This window comes from Drosophila grimshawi, unplaced genomic scaffold, assembly GCF_018153295.1.
Source record: "Drosophila grimshawi isolate 15287-2541.00 unplaced genomic scaffold, ASM1815329v1 contig_1369, whole genome shotgun sequence".
Taxonomy (NCBI): domain Eukaryota; kingdom Metazoa; phylum Arthropoda; class Insecta; order Diptera; family Drosophilidae; genus Drosophila; species Drosophila grimshawi.
Window position 1 is genome coordinate 6941683 of NW_025062891.1, and position 22946 is coordinate 6964628.

At 38.2% G+C, this 22946-nt stretch overlaps 4 protein-coding genes across 4 annotated transcripts; 2 read left to right on the top strand and 2 right to left on the bottom strand.

Moving 5' to 3' along the window:
- The first annotated feature begins 1462 nt into the window (after positions 1-1462).
- On the top strand, positions 1463-2052 carry LOC6560811 (probable salivary secreted peptide). The gene is made up of 2 exons (XM_001987692.2): positions 1463-1784; positions 1853-2052. The coding sequence occupies exons 1-2, from the start codon at positions 1590-1592 to the stop codon at positions 2021-2023; spliced, it is 366 nt and encodes a 121-aa protein (XP_001987728.1). The 5' UTR covers positions 1463-1589; the 3' UTR covers positions 2024-2052.
- A 4992-nt stretch (positions 2053-7044) lies between these two features.
- Positions 7045-8094, bottom strand: LOC6560812 (elongation of very long chain fatty acids protein F). Its single transcript, XM_001987693.2, has 3 exons — positions 8007-8094; positions 7749-7933; positions 7045-7682 (listed from the first exon to the last, which is right to left on the bottom strand). The coding sequence occupies exons 1-3, from the start codon at positions 8035-8037 to the stop codon at positions 7113-7115; spliced, it is 786 nt and encodes a 261-aa protein (XP_001987729.1). The 5' UTR covers positions 8038-8094; the 3' UTR covers positions 7045-7112.
- A 1495-nt stretch (positions 8095-9589) lies between these two features.
- LOC6560813 (elongation of very long chain fatty acids protein AAEL008004) lies at positions 9590-9946 on the bottom strand. Its single transcript, XM_032734052.1, has 2 exons — positions 9767-9946; positions 9590-9676 (listed from the first exon to the last, which is right to left on the bottom strand). The coding sequence occupies exons 1-2, from the start codon at positions 9944-9946 to the stop codon at positions 9590-9592; spliced, it is 267 nt and encodes an 88-aa protein (XP_032589943.1).
- Positions 9947-11592: 1646 nt separating this feature from the next.
- On the top strand, positions 11593-21718 carry LOC6570799. The gene is made up of 6 exons (XM_043214298.1): positions 11593-12242; positions 16259-16697; positions 16787-17002; positions 19297-19652; positions 19723-19916; positions 20436-21718. Exons 1-6 carry the CDS (start codon positions 11899-11901, stop codon positions 20657-20659), a joined length of 1773 nt encoding a protein of 590 aa, XP_043070233.1. The 5' UTR covers positions 11593-11898; the 3' UTR covers positions 20660-21718.
- The last annotated feature ends 1228 nt before the right edge of the window (positions 21719-22946 follow it).

Genomic DNA, 22946 nt, shown 5'->3' on the forward strand with positions numbered 1-22946 from the left:
AACATCCACTACAAAGTGCACATGTGTTTATCCATTTTTTGTCGTTGCTTGTTATGTTTCTGTCATTTTAGTACTCTTCCATGCACAACATGTATTTTTAGTCCACCGATGGGTACAAGAACTGTATTAACATGCTTGGAAACTTGCACTCAAGCTTTTATATACAGTCATATTCGGTTTTATGTGGAGTTCCAACTGGGACAAATTTCGATCTATATTGTTATTTTATTATTTTATTTGTTTGCTATTTACATCATTTGTCAACTTCACATATGAGTGTGACAGCTTATCAAATCATCAGCATGTTACAAATTCAATTTTTGAGGTTCCCCAAGTGCGTTGAAATGAATATGTTAATGGTTAAGATATGCAAATATAGATTTTAGATAAGATAATTTGTAATTCGCAACGTGATCTTGCTTTAAGCTCAACTTGCTGTCTTAGAAAGTCACTTTGCCACGGGCTAAAAACAATTTCTTTAAAGGGTATCTCATCAGCGGATTGTCATATTTAATGATATCATACTTGTTGTTGTTGCTCTTGTTGTCCTTCCGATTTGTTTGCCAAAAATCGTTTTTATATTGCGTTGCACACAGACACACCACTCACTACACACACACACACACACACACACACATTCACACAGTCAGACTGATAGATACTTGGCCACAACAGACACTTAACAACGGGTCGCAAGCTTAGACTTTGTTTGTGCACAAATGAGAAACACAACCAACGTGGCAACCATAAAGCTCAACCACATACATAACACAACCACCCACACACATATAAATGTTTTGCACACTCTCATGTTTGCACAATAAAATTTCAACAATATACGCGACAGGGTCTTTGTACTTGAGTAAATTGGATCTGTGCAGCGTGGCATGAGCTGCTATGATTACAGTCAGGGTTGGGGAGGGGTGACAAAAATTAAATAAATATGTGGCTTAAAGCGAGTTTAAAGGAATGCCCACATCTGTAGCAACATGGCAAGGACAAGGTGTGCCTCTTGCTCCTACTCTCCTCCATCTTGCTCCTTTTCTCTCTACTCTTGCTGTGGGTGTGCCCTGATTCCGAGCTGGCCCCCGGACCCTGGCACAACATTTTAGGTATTCATGTGTAATCCATTTCGAAATTTGCATGTTTAATGTGCTGTGAGGAATTCTGTTTCTCTCTTCCACGTTTTTAGTGTTTATTTTTGTTGTTGTTGTTGTTTTTTTTTTTACTGTGTTTTTTGGTTGATTTGAGCAGGCTAGAAATTTAGCCAAGAACTCTGACATTCTCGTTGACTTTTTTGCATTGTTTTCAAAATAAATTCTTTATTTTGTTTGAATTTTATTTTAGCTTCAATTTGCATATGCATAAATCCAGTCATTTATAAATAAAAACAGCTGCGTATTTTGTACATTGCAATGCCAGCTGAGGCCACACACGCACACACAATACATTTTATTTATTAGCACAGCAGGTGAAACAAAACTCTTTTGTTTAGAGCCAGAATCACGCTTGGTACTCTAGGCCATTGTTGCACAGACCTATATAAATGCGACTTACATTTTGAGACCCGTTAATTAAGCGCATACAATATGCAAGCCTACTTCTTTACCACATTGCTGTTAGTCTCGCTGGCCGCAGTCAGCCACTCGGCTGGGACCAATCAGAGTCACAGTGTGGCATGGGGTGGTCGCATGTTTCGGGACACACATCTGGAGCGGGTCATCATCACAGAGAAGTCGCGGTTCTTGCGCGTTGTCACACGTGACTATCATTTTCAACAAATTGTGCGTTTACCCCGCAGCCCCCCCTCTCTTTGCCAAAGTTTTAACTCCAGTTTTCTTTCGGCTATTAGGGCCTCCAGCGTCGCATCACCCAAATTGTGGTCACTGATCAAGTCAGGAATGGAGGCGGCGGCTATGCTCACCTTGTCGCTGGCGGTCCAAATTCCCACTTTGTCAAGATACATTTCAAGAGTCAGCGCAACAAGGGCTTCAGTTTCATTGTGGACATTTATGGCATTTAAATGATTTATTTCAATTTGTATTCAACTTACAGGCAGTGATTTTAAAAAATTGCTGATTAATTACAGTTTACTTAGTGTTTATGTTTGTGCTTCTGTTTGTTTGTGTATTATTTTAATAAGCATAATGAGCGCTTAATCCCAGCGGCTTAACTACCTGTGGATGTGTGTGTTTGTTGGGTGTGTGTGTATGTGTGTATGTGTGTGTGTGCTTTTTCATATATTCCCCGGTGCTATTAAATGGTAATTGGGGAAATATCCACCTCTGTAAAGTATATCTTTTGGTTATATACCTTTTTATACACTGAAATGGTATAATAAAATTGTGTCACAAGCAAAAAGTATGTATATATATATATACAGATCTGGATGTGTTCGATTTTCCAATTACATAAACGAGCCGATCTCAGAGACTATACGAGCTAGAGAATCCATAGTTAGTATATAACTTAAAGTAAGGCTAACAGGGTATTTAATAGTCGCGCACCTTCCAACTCATTTGTTTATACTTGTTGTGTGTGTGTTTATTTGCTGGCATGCAATATTTATACTTCACAAATAGCCAGCCAGCAGCATAACTTAGTCACATGTTTATAGTATAAACAACGCAAAAGCTGTGGTATTGAATAGTGGGCTGTGTGCTGGGAGAGGGGTATTGGGGAGAGGAGAGGAGGGGAGGGGATTGTTTGAGTCATGTGTGGACAATAATGTTTCCCATAAAGTCATAAAGTATTGCCCCTTCAACTTAGTTTAGAGAGAAATGCATAATGACCTGCATTAACATTTTCAAGAACTCAAGTATTGCTTACAGGACTTTTATTTCTTCTATTTAATATTTAATTTATACAAATGGAATATATATGTACTTGTATAAATGTATTCAAGTTATTGATATCTCATAGTTATTTTTATATCTCTTTCGATCTGATGCTTGCGCTTCATGTCTATCTTAATTTATTTCAAGTTGTTGCCCTCTCTTTCCCCATTATCTCTCTCTCTCTCTCTCTCGATTTCACTCTCAGACGGTGTCCTTTCACTTGAACTTGATCTATTTTACTCTCTCTCCCTCTTACTCTCTTTGTCTCTTCTATCTCTCCTACTCTTTCAGTGTAGAGTGGGAGAGAAGTAAATTGTGTGTTTTATGGTTTGCATTTGAGAGTGTCTGCTGTGAAGGACATACATAAAGGTCAGCGAGCATTATGACTTTGTGTCTAAATTGTTAACAAGGTAAGCTATAAATACGATGCAAACTATACTACTAAGACCACAAATTAACAGCAGAAACTGCAATTACAGCCAAATTATCTACTCGACTGTAAATGCAGTTAACCAGTTGTGCAACTTATTTTTTTAGAGCTTGTGGGCTTCGTTTTGGTTGAGGGAGCAGCCTAATACTCAATTCCAATTCATTATGCATACAAGACAAAGAGTGAGAGGGGGGCAAGGAGCGAGGACGAGAGATAGCTACAACTGTAGAATTAAGGGGCATTAAATTAAATGATGCAACCGCAACTTTGATCGAGCAAATGAGAAAATAATACCAAACGTATAAGGCACAACAGGCTCGCTCTTTGGCATTTTCCAAATGCCAGGTACTTAGGCATAACCCACAATCCACCCACTCCACCCATTACAAGCACTTCACCCACTGGCCTCAGCAGCTCAAAAACTCAAACAAATCCAATCAATGTAGCAGACAGCCTCGGCACATGTATCGCATATTTGTGTGTGTGTGTGAGTGTGTGTATGTGTGAGTGTGTGTGAGTGTGTGTGTGTGTATATATACTAATATGCAAATAAGCGCTGGATGCCATATAAAATTTAATGTGTTGCCTGCTTCAGACTTTTCTCTCTCTCTCTCTCTCTCTCTCTGTCTGTCTGTCTGTCCGTCTGTCTGTCGATTTCTGGTTGTTGCTTCTGCTGTTGTTGCTGGTTGTTAGTGTTGTTGTCAACGAGTGTTGGATTTAGGAGCAGCCATTGATGCGTGTGCAGCCCATCAATCGTTGGGAATTAAAATTTTATTATGCCATATGCGCAGCAAAAGGCAGCAGACCTTAAATGCTGCAAGCATACACTGCGTATACATAATACGCAATACTATATACGCAATCCGCATACGCCTTGGATGCTGTATATTTGTGCTCGCAAAACGACTTTTGCAATATTCGGCAATGAACATTTAAATGCAAATGCGTTTTTGGCCATCACCATGAAAATCCGTTGCGGTGCTACAATTTGAGCTAAGCAGCGTGGCAGGACTCAGTGTCATTAACCGTTAAATGGTGATACTACCCAAGGACTATGTAGCGTAAATTCTTCAATTAACTGCGGAGCATAGGAGGAGCACTCCTCAGACATCTCCTTGTGCTGTTTGCCTGGCCTGGGCAGCCATTTTGCTAGTTGCTCAACGCCAGCAGTTTTATTACTAGTTCGTCCTTCCCACACACACACACACACACACGCACACAGACACTAGCTGGTGACAGTGTTTTTCATGCACACTTGGCTGGCATTCAGGGATAATGCAGCGACTCTCTGAACATTTTTCAGTTAAAATCCACACACACACACACACACACACACACACACAAACACCCACATACATTCACACGCACAGTATTGAGCGCAGTTTGTGCCACTTTGTGACCCCATAGTTCAATAACAGCATTGTACCTCAACGGCCGCACAACACTCAATCCCACCCTTAGCGGGAGTTTAGTTAGCTGTGGGGCATAGAGCACCATGCATTATGCAGGTTGTTTGTTATCGTTCGATAGAGTGTAAATTATGGCACAGTTGCCAGCGTCGTTGCAAGCCAACGTTTCTTACACACACATCTAAATTTGTAATTCTACACTGAGAAAACTAAATTTCATCACATTCCAATTGTTTACTTAACCTAGAGCTCTGTATTTGATATATCAATTTCATAATTTAACTATTAGATCGAGTTTAGTTTAGCTTAGATCTGCAATAATATTTTAATTTCCAATGTGGTGTTTTAGTTTTATAAGATACTACTGATGTACAACTGAAGTTTGTACGTCTTTTAGAGCGTTCTTTAATTCTATTCAATATTATTATAATATTATTTATTATTTATTTTATTAATTTTTTATTTTTGTCGAATTCCAAATCTGACAAATGTCTAACAAAAAAAAAGTGATTAAAAATGTACGTGATTTTCTTCGCTCAGCTCGCCTTGATTACTCTGCCGTAGAAGTATGTGTTTATGCAGCTTCGAGTATGTACAGAGAATACCAGAATTGAGCTAGTTGCGCTCTAAATGGAATTTATGTAAGCCTATTAATTCCAATTACTATTTCGCTTACTCTTTCGCATTCCCGCTTTCCATTTGTTTCCTACTCGCTATCTGCCAATGTTTGCTTTCCTTTAGGGTTTTTTTTTTATTTGTCAAGCACTTCAAAGCCAAAATCCTATTAACTTTAAAGAGCTCAAAATCATATCTTGTATATCTACATATAACTTTATTTTCTTAAAACCCTATATACATATATATATATATATATATATATATATATATGTGTGCTGTTTTGCTTGCGCACTTGAATGGAAACTTTTCTATGGCTTTTGCCTTAGATCTCAGTCAAGTCTCCAAGCCTTCAGTTGTGTGTTGCGTGTCCTTCCATCCCTCCATGCGCCATCCCCTACATTCCCCTCATACACACACACACACACACACGGGCTCATTGTATCAATGCAACTAGAAGGGCTTTATGCAGATTTCCATTTGACTTTGTTTCAAATGCGCATACACAAAAGATAAAACTCAAGCGATTCCCTCCGCATCTCCTTGCTGAATCTGTCGTTCATTTCACAGCCAATTTTGCTGTGCGCAGCCCCGTTTTTATTCTTCTTCATTGCTCCTGACCTCGATGCGGTTGTGGTCCTCTCTCTCCTCTCCCTCCTCTTCGCTTTTCTGTTGCATCTTCCTCTTCATTTTGGTTTCGCTGTCGTCACGTCTTTGTTAAGCGTATAAAGTGTGAAAGTACATGAAAAAGCATTTTCCTGCTTTCCCGAGAGACTTTTGTTTTTCAATTGCAATTTGCCATATTTGTGGCAATTGTTTCGGTCTCGTGCATCCCCCCCTCCCACCTTCTATATCTTCCTGTCTCTTTCTCTCTCTTGCTGCAATTGTTGCAGTTGTCGTTGCTTGCAACAGAAAAGTATTCTGAATTTCCGGCATAAGTTGGATGTAGCTTTAGCCATAGCTATTAGGCCCCCGGCTGTTTTATGAGGCGTTATATATATACCCTATTCCTATACAGGGAAAGTGGCATATGGGATTCATCTAATAGATTCTGTATTAATTGAAGTTGCAGAATATCTGGATACATTTTGTACAGTTTTTAATATTTTTCATAAATATTTTGATATTTATTATGGCATTTCTTTTCTTATGTCTTCGCATTACATTTTACAGAAATATAACGTATTTTTTATTGAAAATATTGATAATTAGCTAGTTGCATGAATGATAAGCGAAGGTCATTTTGGCAACGTCCAGTTCCCTTTCACGTGAGTAAATGTTTTATTTGTACTCTTCTAAAACATTGTATTTATTTATTTTTAAAGTTTTCGTATTGCAAAATCGATAATAGTGCAGTCGACTGCAGAGTATTTTACAGCTGTTTTTAGGGTTCAGAAGGTCGAGTTGGGAATTTGGCGGAAACTGTCAGCTTGTTGTCTGTGCACTCGTTGCTCGTTGCAGATTGTCGCTTTTGCTTAACAGTTGGAAGCTTACCGTATTCTTCAAGCGATTGTAGCTTTTTCATTGTTGCTGCTATTTGTACTAGTAATTCTGCTTTGATTTCTAGCAAATTCCTCACTTGGCATAAATTTGATGTATTTAGCACCTGCGGGTGCCCTCCATCCATAGTCGTCAAAGTGCAGCGCTAAATGAAAGCTAAATATTGCATATTTAAAATTGCAAATGCAAATCAATATAGAAACTAGCTCATGCATTGGCCCTTTGTCCATTGGATAATTAGTGCAGTCGTCGATAGTATTTAAATTAAACTTTATTTACATCATTTAATTAAAATTGACAATGCCTGTCGTACTATAGCATTTAGTCAACTTTCTGGACTCTTGCCCCATAGGTCACATAGGTCTCCAAATAGAATTTGCCAAACATATAAAGCATAAGGGTAGACTGAATTACTTGCATCAGAAGCAGAATATTGGGGATGTGACAGTCCTTTTGTATTAGCATTACGAACAATGTATACAAAGCTATAACAACAAATTGCACGAGTTGTATTATTGTTATATACTTCTTCCACCAAATTTTTGCTTTGAAGCCAGGTAAGAAGGCCGAAAGGAAATAATAGAAATACATCACTGTGTGCACTAATGAGTTAACCATTCCAACAATATTGAGATGACCACCAGTTCCATAGAAACGCATTATCAAATAGCAGACCGCAGACACCATAACATGATGGTACACATGGAGAAAACTAATTTGTTTATTGCTCTTGCGTAGCACGAAGAACACCGTGTCCAGCAAATCAATGAGCTTGTTGATGAAGTACGCAAAGTGCAAATAGCGCTCCAGATTCTTGTGCTCGTGGTCAAGCGGAAAGCTTTCCATACATCCCAAATTGCATATGCGCCGTATGATCAGATAATAAAATGTCTGAAAAGAGTATCAAACTTTGATGGAGTGCTGCACTTTAATCAAGTCAACAGAAGCGGTACTGACAACTCCAAAGAATATTCCATTGTATGCCACCTGACCGAGATTGTAGAATTGTAAAACTGTTCTTAAATCGTAGGGTTCACGATTCTTCATATAGACTCTTCCGACCTTCATCACAAATATTAAATAGATTGCGAGTATCGTAAAGATCGGCCATGGTGAATTGGTCAACGGCAGCGGGTTTGGATCTGCGTGTTTCGAAAAATATCGTTTTTAAAATATTTACTTATGAGAGACACTGCATATACATATATATCCTACCCGGATGAGGTGTGTCAAAAATTCCAAACATCTCTTCACGACTTTATTTCCAAGCTTAGGTCGATTTACGTCGGAATACACTTTACGAATGAACGCGGATCTCGAACTGCAGCCATATCTAGTTAAAAAAAAAAATGTACTACTAGAAATGAGTTCGATACTTGAGTTTTTTGCAATCATTCATTTTGTAGAGTCTAGTGGAAAGTTGTGCTCTTTAAATTCCGTAAACTGTTGAGTTAAATTAAGGTTAAATTAAGCACGAGCAAATAGAAAGAGATGGCGACATATAAAGAATAGAGGAAAAATGTCGAATGCAATAGAACTAAACGTGCGAATCCATTCTAAATCCATGCAAAGTTTTGTGCTATTTGTGCTATTGGATTATAAATATTCATGACACACATTGATTGTTTTTTCTTTGAATGCAAGGTATGGTCAACACTAAATCGTCGAATTTTACCAAAATATATAAATAAGTTGAACTAAATTAATAATTAAGTTAAGAAAACTCTCATAGGCTGTTAATTTACAATCTTAAGTCCAAATATATAAAATGAGAATACAAAATGTACTTAGAGTATATATAATACAAGCACAAAAAGTGTACAAATCAGTAGTATATATTGAACGTTTCACACAATTAAAAGACTTTTTACAAATACAAAAGGAAAAGTTGAAATACCGAAGTTGAGCAATTTAGTTTCAAAGATACGCATGCGACAAGGTATATTTTGGGACGACAGATTCAAAATTAAAAACGCGATTATCTAAACAGAAATCTGACATCGAAAGACGACACGAAACCGACAGAAATAAACAGAGAGTAGACACTCGTGCTAGACTTAACTTGAAAACATATACTTGGTGTCAAACATTGAATCTTGACAAGTAAATACGCCAATTATGCAATTGCACAATGGACATAAATTTAAAAAATATCACATTTGGTAATACAATTAGTATACCCTCAATAAGCGTATTATCTAAATTTGACACAGAATGTAACCAGAGCGGGGTCCATATATATTTAAGGGTTTTGCAGGATTACTTTGTTGTATTGCTATGCTACTATTATGAATTCCTTTTGTCTTTATTTTCCAATAATTATATAGAATTTATATTTTTTGAATTGCAAAATTTTAAACAACCTAATTAAGAGCGCTTGACTAAAAGTGTTTTACCAAGTTTTTTCAAATTTAGTTGTTCTCAAAATATTGTTATATTTAGCTCACTTTGTATTTCTGTCAATGAATTCTGATTCTACGTCATCAATGTTCGATATTTAGAGAATAGAGTTGCTGAGTCTAGTCGTGTTCGATTACGTTTGAGTTAATCGAGTTCTCTTCGTTTGTTTTAAGAGCGTTTGGCTCTGAGTTTTAATTTCACACTGAAATTGGTTGGTCGCCCAAGGGATTGGTTTTGTGGTAATTTATCTACTATTCTTAGACGCGTGTTGAAAATGCAAATTCATTAAAATATATTATGTATTCAAAAGGCTAAAAAGTCAAGACGATTAAGCACTTCGCTTGGAGAGAATTTGGGAACAAACAAATAAATAAATAAATGAATAATGTGAAATCACTTTATTGTTGTTTTACATTTTGGGGCTTAATGTATGCCTTATAGTAGAATTTACCAAACATGACCATAATGGCACCAGATTCAAAAAGCTGTAAGTATTGCAGTAAGACCGGAAATCCACATCCACGATTAAATAATAACATTAAAATCGATTGCGTACACAATATAACGAATTGTACTATCTGCAGTCTGGTGATGTACTTCTTCCACCACACGTGGTTCCTGTCACCCGGATACATGGCCGAGATGAAGTAGTAGTAATACATGACGGCGTGTACAAAGGTGTTGCATAAGCCCATTACAGCGAATTGTCCGCCAACACCGTACAACTGCATCACCAAAAACGGGGCACATACCATGGTTATGTGATGATAAACATGGAGCACAGTAATCTGCTTATAGCTTTTCCTTAGCACAAAGAACACGGTATCCAACATATCCAGCACCTTATTGAGGAAGTATACATATGATATCCAGCGTTCCTTATTCTTTATGGGATGATCTGCCGGGAGCGTTTCCATGCAATACAAGTTGTAAGGCGTATTGATGAAAAAGCCCTCCAAGATCTTTTTTGAGAAAAGAAATTTTTGTGATAATACAAAGTTTTCTATACCATATGTCTTGTAATTACATGAACAAACATATATGCATTGTAGATCATCTGAATGGCATTATAGACGAGAATTGCGTTTTTCAAATTGTACGGTTTACGGTGTTCCATAAACCATCTGCCGATTTTCAACACGAACAGCAAATAACCCACAGTTATCAATAGGACGGGCCATGGTGAGCTCAGCAATGGAATTTCTTTCATCCAACCATCTGAGAAGCAGATTGTGATTAGCATCCTTTAAGTATTGCTTAAAGACCGCCACACATTGAGATTTAAGTTTTACCTGTGGGCGAATTGACAAAAACAGAAAATATTGTCGAATTCATAGTACCGAATTTGATTGACAACCGATTGCGACTCCGAATTAAATGCGACTGAGTCCGACGCTCCAAAACGACGCTATATATATATAAATATGTATATATATACACATGTGTGCATGCATGTGTATGGCTAAGAATTTGTATATATTTATATATATAAATATATATATATATATATATCGTCAAGAAGTGTGCATGCATATAGCTAAGAATTCGTATATATATATATATTGATATATATTTGTATATATATATATATAATATGCAGAAGCCTAATTAATAAAGTTTGTTCTCAAAGGAAACTTTTTGCATACTCTAAACTGATATACATATAGAATACCTAAAGACATATAACAAAAAATCATGTGCTTAATTTGACAAGTATTCATGAAGATGTTTTTGCCAAATTCACGCCTAATTCATGTGATTCTCCAAAATTCATTCACTGTGAAACATTTTTTGGTTCCATTGGACTGTCTAAAAATGTTTACGATTTGGTTCGGCTAGGTTAAGGTTAGCCTATGTCTTGAAAGCATGACCTTCCGCACTTTTTACATATATTGTATTTAATTATCCAGTAATATGTTAAAATATATTCTATTTGATTTTTACCTTTCGCAGCAGACTGTGGCAGTGAACAAACAACAATGAACTGTCAAAGTGGACATGTCCAGAGCGACAACAAGAGCAACAACAGCAGCAGCAGCTGCTGCCAACTTAAGCGACACATAACGTGGCAAGCACTTGACACAAAGCGAGCACGTTTATGATCAAAAGCAGCAGCAGCAACAAATCTAATTACACTGGGTTGCCTGTTGTTGATGATGGTGATGATGATGATGATGGTGATGATTAACTTCCTTGTTTTGGCCAGCCGGAAATGAGCAACGCTTTGTATTGTTAAACAATTGAATATGCGTTCCAGAACATACCGAAATTCAGCTTGAATCTTAAAGAGATGCCATACATAGCAAAGCAACACAAAGCTCAATAAACGAGTGCAGCTGCAACTGCAACTGCAGCTACTAAGAATTTAATTAAGCGCACAAAAGAGTTGGCACAAAAACAAAAGGAACAAAAAAAAAAAAAAAGGAAAAAGGAAGAAGGAGGAAGAAAAGGCGCTCAGTTTCCTAACAAAGGCAGGGGTGGTCTGGCAGTGGCCATAATTCAGCTGAGGCAGCAGTCCGTTTGCTCGGTTTCCATTCAGTTGAGTTCATTTTGAAAGCAAAAGCCGGCGAGCAACGACCCCAAAGCAGGCAGTAGGCGGGGCTGCAGCACGTGCTGCCTGCACGGCTGGCGGGGCTACTGTGGCACTGGCCAATTAGTCGTCGGTAATAATTTTGGGTCCATTGAACGTTAGCTGGCTGCCACACTGATGACTGCCGCCAAGAGACGTGCAGCGACCGGCGGCAGCAGCACCAGCCACAGCACCAACAACGAGCAGCAGCCACTGCAGCAGCATCCGCATCAAGTGCAACACCATCATCATCATCATCAGCATCAGGATGCGGATCAGCAGGCGAATGAGTATCAACAGCTGCTGCAGCATCAGCACCATCCACATGCGGCACATCATCACCCACAGCAATACCATCAGAGGCAACACCAGCAACATGCGTCGCCACATCGGCAACAACAGCAACACCAGCATCAGCCATCTGCATCAACAGCAACGGCAACATTGCGCGATTGTTCTGTCAAATTGCCGCTGGACATCCTGTGAGTAATCCAAGAAAACAGCAAAAAAAAAGACACAACTGGCATAAAGCAATCTGAGCCGGGTCTCGTTTAGATTAGAGCTCTCAAATCCCCATTGGGCTTCCTTACGCTAGACGGTTTGACTTGTTAAATACGTTATGCCCTGTGACAGCTTTACTCCAATAAAGGGTATATAAACATTGATTTGACAAGAAGTGGAACATTTTAATAGTGGTGTGTGTGACACATAAAGTGTGTAACACTTAAAGTTACTTGTTCTACAATGATAGGAGTTAACCACAAACTAATGACTAAATACTATTTAATAGATTTATATCTACATCAAATTAAATTTAAGGTATCAACTTTGATAGCACGTAAACCTTTAAGCATTGCACTCCTCGCTTATTAAGATTGCAAATATTCTGAAGCAGGGTATTCAGCAGTCGTTCGTTACTTTAATGGTTGTTTATGAGATGGCAATGTCAAATGGAGCAAAAAGTCAAAGTGCGCACGTCTCGTGTTTTCATAAAATTTACATTTGAACGACTTGAATGAAAATTGCATTCCTGTTAATGGCAAGACCATCAATTCCATCAGCAATGCTTTATTTATATTCTGTATTCTGTAGCATGTGCACACATCTCGTTGCATGCCAATTAACTTTCAGAATAACATGCTTCCATGAGCACACATCCAATCTATGCAATTTTAAAGTGTTCGCTCTGAATGGATATCAGTTGTGTTGAAAATAGCACCTTAACTGAGAAACTTACTCGTACAATTTGTATGCGACGGTTAAGCAGCAATAAGCATGTTGGTTTGGGCCAAAGTCATATTCAATTAATTGCTGAATAAGCGTAAAATAAATTGATGTAAATATTTAGCCAGAATTCAAGCATCCGTTGAAATATAATGCGAGAGGGATAAAAAGGATCATTAAAATCAGAGTTGTTGGCTGGCATCGGCAAACAATGCAAAATCATTCACCAAAACAAACACAACATTAAGGAAAACATAATTACATCATTATCTGCCATATTTATAATGTGGCCAACTTTGATAAGTATTTTTGAAATTCGAACCCCTTTTAGTAAGAAAGGGTTGCATTAAGGTTCATTTAGGTTTTGGAATGTTTATTTTAATGTATTAATATATAAAAACGGACGACGCACTCATATTAACGATACAAATTTTTAATTGAAAGGTTTTTACATTTACAAAAATATCTAAATCTAATTTTCTATATATTTAAACAGAATTAATAAATTCGCTACTTCAATTTTAAGTTCGATGATTAAATATGGGTAGATAGCCAACTTTGAATACAACAAAAATAACAGTTATCTTAAGTATCCTTGAATGGAGTACCCCATTCGTCCGTCTCCATAAAGTGTATATATTCTTGATCAGAATCAACAGCCGAGTCGATATAGCTATGTCCGTCCGTCTGTATGAACACGCAGATCTTAGAGACTAAAAGAGTTAGAGACTTCAAATTTGGATTATAGGTTCCCGCAGATCAAGTTTGCTTTATTTGATCGATAACTGCCTCTGTTTATCGAATATCGGTACATTTAAATTTCCGATAGCAATAAATTCTACCATTTTAAAGGCGGAATCTTTTAATTTATACAGAATATACATATGCATCTTATTAATCAGTTTCCCAAATTTCATCAAGATCGGTTAAGAAACACCCAATTTATAGTCGAAAATATATTCTTATATTTAAACTTTCTAGAGGGAAATTTTCCAATAAAACTAGAATATATTTAGCAACTGGTTTCAGGGTATATCGTAGTCGAGCACTCTTACTTGTTGTACTTTTTACGTTTTAAGCATATAGCTTCACACGTATCTCTATGAATGTCTCGATTGTTCCTAGGGGAGATACAATTGTGATACAATTACGTATGCTTTATAAACATATATTCCTTTCCTGTGGCAGCTGTACGATATAGCGGTCCGATTCCGTCCGATTGCGTGCAGCAAAATTGTGGATATATGACAAATTTAGAAAAAGAAAGCCTAGAACCTGAGAAAGATGTGGTTATATACAAAATATACTTTATGGTGTCTCCTTCTATGCGTTGCAAACTTGACGTCGAAAATAGTACCCCAATACCCGCAACAGGGTAACATACAAATGTTACAGCTATGCTTAACTACCCCAAACTTTAATTGCTTGCAACTCTAAAGAAATTACGAGAAAAGTCACATACATTTTTCAGTATTAATTAAGAAGCGCCACAAATCATATTTAATGTGCAGCCAAGTCGACGGAGAGATAAATGTAAGAAGTGTAAGAAGTGGCCATATTAATTACACGAGCTGCAATTGTTAAGCATTGCGTCAGTGTTGAGGGGTTTTTGGCAAAGTCTTTAAGCCGCGTGCCAGCGAATTGGCTGGGATTTTCAAGCTCTTAAGCTGCCTGCAGGGCGGCATGACAACCTGTTTAAAGGGGTTGAGGTGAGGGGATAAAGGAGCATGAGGTATGTCAGTTTTGAATGCGTGACAGCAGCAGCAGCAACAGCAGCTGTAACAACAACAACAGCAAGGACTATAATAACAACACGACAGGAACAACAATAACATAACACTGAAAGGGAAGCGTTGCGTTTATGCAGATGCCAAGTCAAGTGGCAAGCAAAAAAGGGGCGTGAAACGAGGCCAGTCGAGACTGTATGAGTGAGTGTGTGTGTGTGTGTGTGTGTGTGTGCTGCAAATAGAAAACCTTAAGCATTCCGCAGTCACGGGTCGTCTATGCCGGGAGAGAAAGAGAGACGCCAACTCTTTGAAGTGTGTATGTGTGTGTGTGTGTGTGTGTGTGTGTGTGTGTGTGTGTGTGTGTGTGTGCGAGGGACTCCTTGTGGAACTGGCTCCAAGCTGCAGCTGCTGTGTCGTTACTTTTAATGAGGTGTCGCTGGCGAAACTCGGCCAACAGGATGGAACGCCAGCTGCCAGCTGCCAACTACCAACTATTAACAGCCAACAGCCTGTTGTTTCCCTCCCTCCACTACACCCTCTCCCTCAACTCTTACGCCTGCTCCAGAAATGCAAACATAAATGCACTTAGACATCGTCTGACTAGCGGCGTCTCTATTGCGGCGGCATGCTGCAAATGAAGTCATCCATTAGACGACGACATCGTCCATGTTACGTAACGTATACGCCACGTGTGCGCTGCTGCAGTTAGTTTTGCCCAGTTTTTGTGACGTCCGTGCTAGTTGGGTGGTCTAAGCGGAAACGCTTATAATGGTATTCGGTTAAGAGCTGACAAGGTACAGGCGCTCAGGTGAAGACAGTCCGCATTTCTGGTCATGTGTCGCTCCGCTAATTTCAGCAACAGTTTTACTTCTTTTAATTTGGGGGAAGGGTGGTGGTAGCCTTAGTGAGTCATCGGCATCGAGTTGGCGGCTTCGGCTTCGGCTTCGACTTTGGCTGCTTGTCGTTTGGGCTGCCACTTTAATTACTCAGCAGCAATCTAATTAGCTTAGCGACAGCCGTCTCCTATTGAAAGTGGGCGTCCATTAGATTAATTGAGCACAGGACGACCACAAACATAAATGAAGCTATGAAGCTATTTTAATGCTGGCCGCAACTCTTTTGCTTTTAAATGCGATTCCAATCTATAAGTAATTATAATTTGGGAATCACTCATTTTCTATATATTCGATGAATGCTTAATTATTGCTGGAGATTGCTTACTGACTTTAAGATCATTGATTGAATTCCTTGACAGCCAATTACTGTGTATTTATCAATGCTAATTTTTGGTTTTAGGAAAATTCCACTCTTTTTAAGAACTCCCCATGTAAATTATTAAGTTTTAACATTACTCTAATTATTTTTAGATTTAGTTTAATTTTAATTTTCTTTTTTATTTAAATTTCAATTGCAATTTTAGAAATTGTATCTTAAATATTATATTGTACAAGAACTACTTTGTTATCTCTGTGGTCTTTGATTTAAGTTAGATAAGTTTTCCAGTGACAATTACTGTACCTCTAATGGACTGCCCATTCTCGTTTCAGCTGGCTGCCCAAGTCAGCGATGCGTCCAGTGGGCACAGATGCTTCGCACACGGATTGCATTCTGGTTGTTGGCGTCTCCCGTCCAAAGCTGGCCGTTGTCTTTCTAACGGTTATGCTGATCTCACTGTTTCTCACGTTCCATGTGCTGTACGACAGCGCGGTTTACAACATACAAGCAGCACAGGCGGTGCACGAACGTCATCGCCTTTCCTTGGCCGCATCCGCCTCGGCCTCATCATCGTTCTCCTCATCGTCATCATCATCATCATCATCAGCTGCTGCTGCTGCTGCTGCTTCTTCCTTTGCTGGTGGCACTTTAAATGCCAATCACTTGCCCGTTTTTGTTAAGCCGGTTGCTAGCTCGAATCAGCTAAGTCATCCCATGGTCTTTCCCTCCAGCCGCGTCCATTTCCCCAAGACGAGCAGACGCCTGCCCCAGGTGAGTAAAATGCCAGCGCTCTTTCAAATTACACAACATCCTTGCAAAATTTATAATTGCTGCCATTTGCATTTGCACTTCAATTTCAGGCCCTGATAATTGGCGTACGCAAGTGCGGCACTCGAGCTCTGCTGGAGATGCTCTATCTGCATCCGCGCATCCAAAAAGCTGGCGGTGAGGTGCACTTCTTTGACCGGGATGAGAATTACCTGAAGGGCCTCGACTGGTATCGTAAGAAGATGCCCCACTCGTTTCGGGGACAGATTACCATCGAGAAGAGTCCCAGTTACTTCGTCTCGCCCGAGGTGAGTCTTCCAGCCAACTAACATTGAAAACCACACACCCCTTACCCAATTTTACATTTTGGTCTCACTTTGATGTTGTAATTGGCAATTAGGCTTGTCCGCTGTACTTGACGGGCCCTAATTAATGATTAACTGGCCACTACTAGTACTTCTCTATATATCTACATTTACCCCACAGACAAACACACTGGATTGACATCTATCAAATTAAACCAAAATGTTTTAGATTCACAATGAGGGATATCTCCCCTTTCTCTCTCTCTCTCTCTCTCTGTCGCTCTCTGTCTTTTTATCTGTCTGTCTGCTTGCTTCATTGCCAATTTCCGTATTTCTAGTTTAGAGACCGTGTCGGTATCCAACCAATTTTGGGAACGGAAATGGTTGCAAATTCATTTGCCAAACGGCGTCATCAAACACAGAACATTTCTGCATGTCCACACAAGTTCTCCAATTTTGTCAGAGTTTATTTTCATTATAGTTTGCAATACCCTATATACCTTAATGTATGATATATCAAAAAGCTTGACACATTTACAGACGGATTGCTTGAAGATTGATACTATATATAATACATTAAAATCTCCAGTTCATTGCTCAGTTCTTAAGTTCAGTCGTGGTTTTAATGACCCGTTTTTTCCTTTGTGTATAATTAAAAAATATCAGACATCTGCAAAGATTAATTTTTATTTTGCAAAAAAAAAAATATATTAATTTTATTCAAGCAAACTACGGGATATCTTTCAGGCAAGCACACTTGCAGCAAAGAATTCGTTTGTTTATTTTTAGGGTACAGGTATTTGTTTTTTCTGTAGTTGTTTTTTCCGCCTGTTGCCCGCAGAGTGCCTCTGGAGCTGATGCAATTTGCTGGTTGAGCCGGAAGTTGCATGTGTCAGTGAAATTGAAGCTTCCAGCTGCGAGCAGGGACGATAAGTGCTGAAAAGTCAACGCGGAGCAGCTGCTCGCTTTTTGGTTGTCATGCCAATGCAATAATTCATACAGCTTATGCCTTCAATTTGTAACAGAGCTGTAGCTGTAGCTGACCCTCTTTGGTATCGTTGCATTTGTTAAATCTTCATTAATGTCATGATTAATATTTATTGACATACGCTCGGGGAGCAAACAAAATAGGATGCGAGGTAGCTTTCAACCTGACTGTCTCCCACTGGGAGCATTCACTGTCCGAACAGCACTCTCTCTCTCTCTCTCTCTATATATATATATATGTCTCTGTCTCTGTCTCTGGCTTTCTCTCTCTCTCTCTCTCTCTGTCCCTGTCACTATCTCTTTTGTATAATCGTATTTTATTTAAAATTGCGCACAAGGCGCATTTGCAGTTTAAAATTAGCTGGCGCCCATAAATAATGCAGAGATCCCAGCGGTGTGCTTCCGCCTCCAGCTGCACCCAGAGGGAGACGCTAATACCCACCCTACTTGCATGTATATCTTTATATCTGTGATATATATATATGCAGATGTTGATATAGCAACGTTTATTCACTACGTTTGCTGGCACAGTTTAAACAAGAGGCCGACGCGATGCGACTGGTTCTGGTTTCTTGTTTCTGGTTCATCAAGATATAACTTTTGCCAGTCGCCTGCACTTGTTGCATACTTTGCCGGGCGCCCATTGAAATTGATTAACTTTATTTTGGTCGCCTCGGTGGCCTTTTTATGCCCTATACACAATCAAATTTGTTGCAAGGGGTATACCAATTTTCTGTGGCTTTTAAGCTGGCGTAATCTTTAGTTTGAAAAACAAACATTTTATTTTTTTTTGGTTTATTTTATATATGTTGACTGAACCAATCAAAATTTAGAATTCAAGTTGTGGACTAAGAGGATCACGAGGATTAGTTAGTATTGTACTTAAGGATCTTACTTTTAAGCTGTTTGTGTTTATATTTCATTATTTAGAACAAGAAACTTAAATATTGTGAAAATATAAGAAACGGTCGCTAGCATTGATATATTATTAATATATCGTCTACCGAGTATCGAACATTAAATTTGCGATGTTATCGGATATATTATTAAATTGATGTAAAGTACCTTAATGATGGGTATGTGGTAGTCCATCACCCTCGTGTCTCTGCGCCGCAGATTGGGGACGACGCCATTGTGCGGTCATATTTTCTAGTTAAATTAAATTATTCACTGCACAGTGGCTGCAGCGAGCGCAAACTGCTCTGCCAGACTGTAAATTCATTAGCTGCTTATGCTAGTCATTTTGTGAAATGTCAATTATTTTGATGGAGAGCGTTTACCGTACTTACGATACTCTGTTCCGTTTGCAGGTGCCGGAACGTGTGCGTGCCATGAATGCCAGCATTAAACTGCTGCTGATTGTGCGTGAGCCCGTGACCAGAGCTATTTCCGACTACACGCAGCTGCGTAGCCATGCGGCAACAGCGATACTGCCCCTGGCCGAGAGCAGTGCACCCGGTTCCGGATATGGAGCCAAATTGCCAACGCCAAAGTCGTTGTACGCCAAGCTGCATGCTGCACACGAGTATGACAATGCATTGGGCAGCGGAGCGGGTGCCAAGGAGACATTAACGGGCAGCCGAGCACTTGGAGCTGCTGCCAGACGTGCGGCAATTGGCACAACCACGCCCACTCCAACGCCAAGTGCCGCCCAATTGGCTGCCAAGTGAGTGGCGGCAAATTGCCATCAGCTTGCCTCCCATCATATGCTTACTTTGTGTTCTCTTCTCTTGCAGATCCTTCGAGGAGCTCGCTATCTTTCCCAATGGCACCGTCAACGAGGCTTATCGTCCACTCAGCATATCCATGTATCATATGCATTTGCATCGCTGGCTGGAGGTCTTTCCGCGCGAACAGCTGCTCGTTGTCAACGGGGATCGACTCATCGAGGATCCGCTTTCACAGCTGAAACGCATAGAGGCCTTTCTGGGTACGAATCAGAAGTCAGTTATAGAATTCGTAGGCAAGGATAGCATTACCCAGACACAAGTTGCTTTTTTATTTATTTGAAAATTAGTAAAAGCCCAGTTTCAAATGCATTTTCAAGCAGTTTGGCTCCTTGCCACTTCTGATTCATTATTTTCAGCTTTACTTATCTAACGACATCTTAAGCTATTATAATCTGTTACTAACTTTTTTAGTAGCTTCTTTCCATTTACTTTGTCAAAAACAGAAATTGTTTTACGTTTTGGACTGTGGACTGGGGTTAATGGGTTAATACTGTTCTTGAGATTAGGAACATGATTTTAGTTTACAGTTTACCTACGATTTCTATAAAAATGCGCTTGGGGACGTTTGTGCACTATGACAAAACTTTTACCTCCGGTACTAAGGTAAAACTAAGACAACAGATAGTCACAAAATGTATAGAGCATAGGAAGACATTCTGTATAAGTGCATATAAAAATATGAGAAACTAACCCATTATCCAAAATGATCTCCTTTGCAGGCATTGAGCATCGTGTGCGCAGCGAGCATTTCTACTTTAATGAGACGAAAGGATTCTATTGCCTGCGCTATGACAATGGGGATCGGTGTTTGCGGGAGACCAAAGGACGCAAGCATCCACATGTGGATCCTGTTGTCGTGTCACGTCTACGCAAATTCTTCGCCGAGTATAATCAACGTTTCTATGAGCTGGTTGGCGAGGACCTCGGCTGGCCCGAGGAGTAAACGCAATTGAGAAACATGGACTGATATGAGAGGCTAATAAGAATAAAAGAAAAAAGAAAAACCAAATCCAAATCCAACTACAATAACATTTCTTCACTTGCACTGCGACGCATTTCATGAACGGCGAAAAAAAACAGTCGATGCGAAATTTTACACAGAACGCAGAATACTCGGCTGCTGCAATCGTATCTGCTCCAATGCAGAGCACCATATTTCTCTGGCTGTCTGCCAGCTGGCTGACAGTTCAATTATATGAACTTTGGCTCCCGCAAAAAATCCATTTAACCCCAAACCTACAAAACGCTGAATTACACTGCAGCGAACACGAAAATGGAAGGCAAGAAAAATGTGCAAATAAATACAAAAAAAAAAAAAAAATACAAAAAACAAAATAAATAAATAAAATAATAAACTGCGCGTATTTTCCCTGATGCAGCTGGCAAGTGAAAAATGTATTGAAGAATATCGAATATTCGATGAAAATATAAAATAAATAATTTGAAAAATAAGAACACAAAAATGAAAAGCAATATCTACGTGATGTGCGAAAGTTGCGTTGCATTGTCAGTATGTGTGTGTGTGTGAAGGTGTGCGAGTGTGTGAGAGAGCCTAAAATTTAATTAAGCAACTAAATGTGATTTTATAGCAAATAAGCGAGAAACAAATTGAAATGAAATGCGTTTTGCAGGACGGCTGCAGCCAATTATAATTTTTGGGGAATTGGGCAAACCGAAAAAAAAAAAATATCGAGGAAAAACAAACCGTCGGCTGAATTAAAAGTGTGCATAAAACAACAACAACTAATCGTACTTACATATACATATACATATAGAAATATAAATAGAAATAAATATATCTAGTATCTATCAAAATCGCATACATATCGGAGCTACTCAAGCTAAGTATTTAAGAAAAAGCAACAAGAAAAAAAAAACAACTATTCAAGTTTTAGCGCCCGACCGATGCTAAACGTAACATATCAAAAAATTGTAATGAATAAATCAACCAACCATGAACTCAAAACATATCAGCAAAATGCTTAAATATACTATATGCATAAGTAACTATATATATATATATATATACATTTACATATTAAAATATGATATACAATTAAATGTTATACGCTGTAAAGAAAATGATAAGTTAAAATTAAATTGGTTATTCATTACGGTTAGTATAATTTTGCAAGAATTGCATTCAAGTCTCATTTTGTGAATTTGAACTAGTCTGTAGTATTTAATGAAAAATACCAAGTCCTTAGACAAATTACTAGTTAAATGCACTGCCTCAAATAAAAAAAACATATCAAATATATATTTAAATTGTGCACCAACATTATATAAAGAGTAAGTTTTTTAAAGCATTTTTTAGCAACAATTATTTTTTATTCCTAGAAATAATTGATAATGCTAGGTAAAATAACTGTGTATACATACCGATAGCAGTTTAACTAAGATTTAGCTATATGACTTATACATTTCATGTTCTTTCGAAACTATTTGTGAAGAAATACCAAACAAAATACATAATGAATATCAACTCAATGTGAGCAATTAACTTAGGCTAAAGCGAAATTCGAAAATTAATTTAAAAACTATCCATTAATGTGTGTGTAATACCAAATAGTAATCATATATGATGACCCAACGTTTCAAAACTTAACACAACTTTGTTAGTTCTGCATATTGCCTTGGTTCTTATATGTAATAGTTCTTAGGGATCTTCAGCACAGAACTCACAGAAAAAAGCGCTTAGTACGACTATTTTAAAATACTTAAAATAGACATAGAATTGTTTAACAGTTCTATAACCTTGAATTTCACATACTGAACTAATGCATAACAATTTTCAATTGATTTTAATGCAAAACGATGACAATTGAACCACAAAAGCAATATCAAGTCACAAAAAATAAAAGTAGAACAAACAAAAACAAGACTGAAGGTCCTCCGCAGAATGAGTTTTCAATGATTTACCTTTTCGAAAGAATAAAACAAAAAGAATGTACCAAAACCAATCAACCATTTACAAGTAGCATGATATATATTTGTGCAGAGACAACGAACGTTTATAATTTGTTATATTTTTATACAATGAAACCGAAACCGAAGACGAAAACAAAAACAAAAAAAACAAAAAACAAAAACCGATTCAAAATACCAAGTTTGTTTTTGTGTGCTGAATTTAGTCGTATATATTAATTATATATAATTGGAAAACGATGAGTAGTTACATTTATCCTTTAACTACGCCAATTACATAAATAGTACATAAATAAATACAT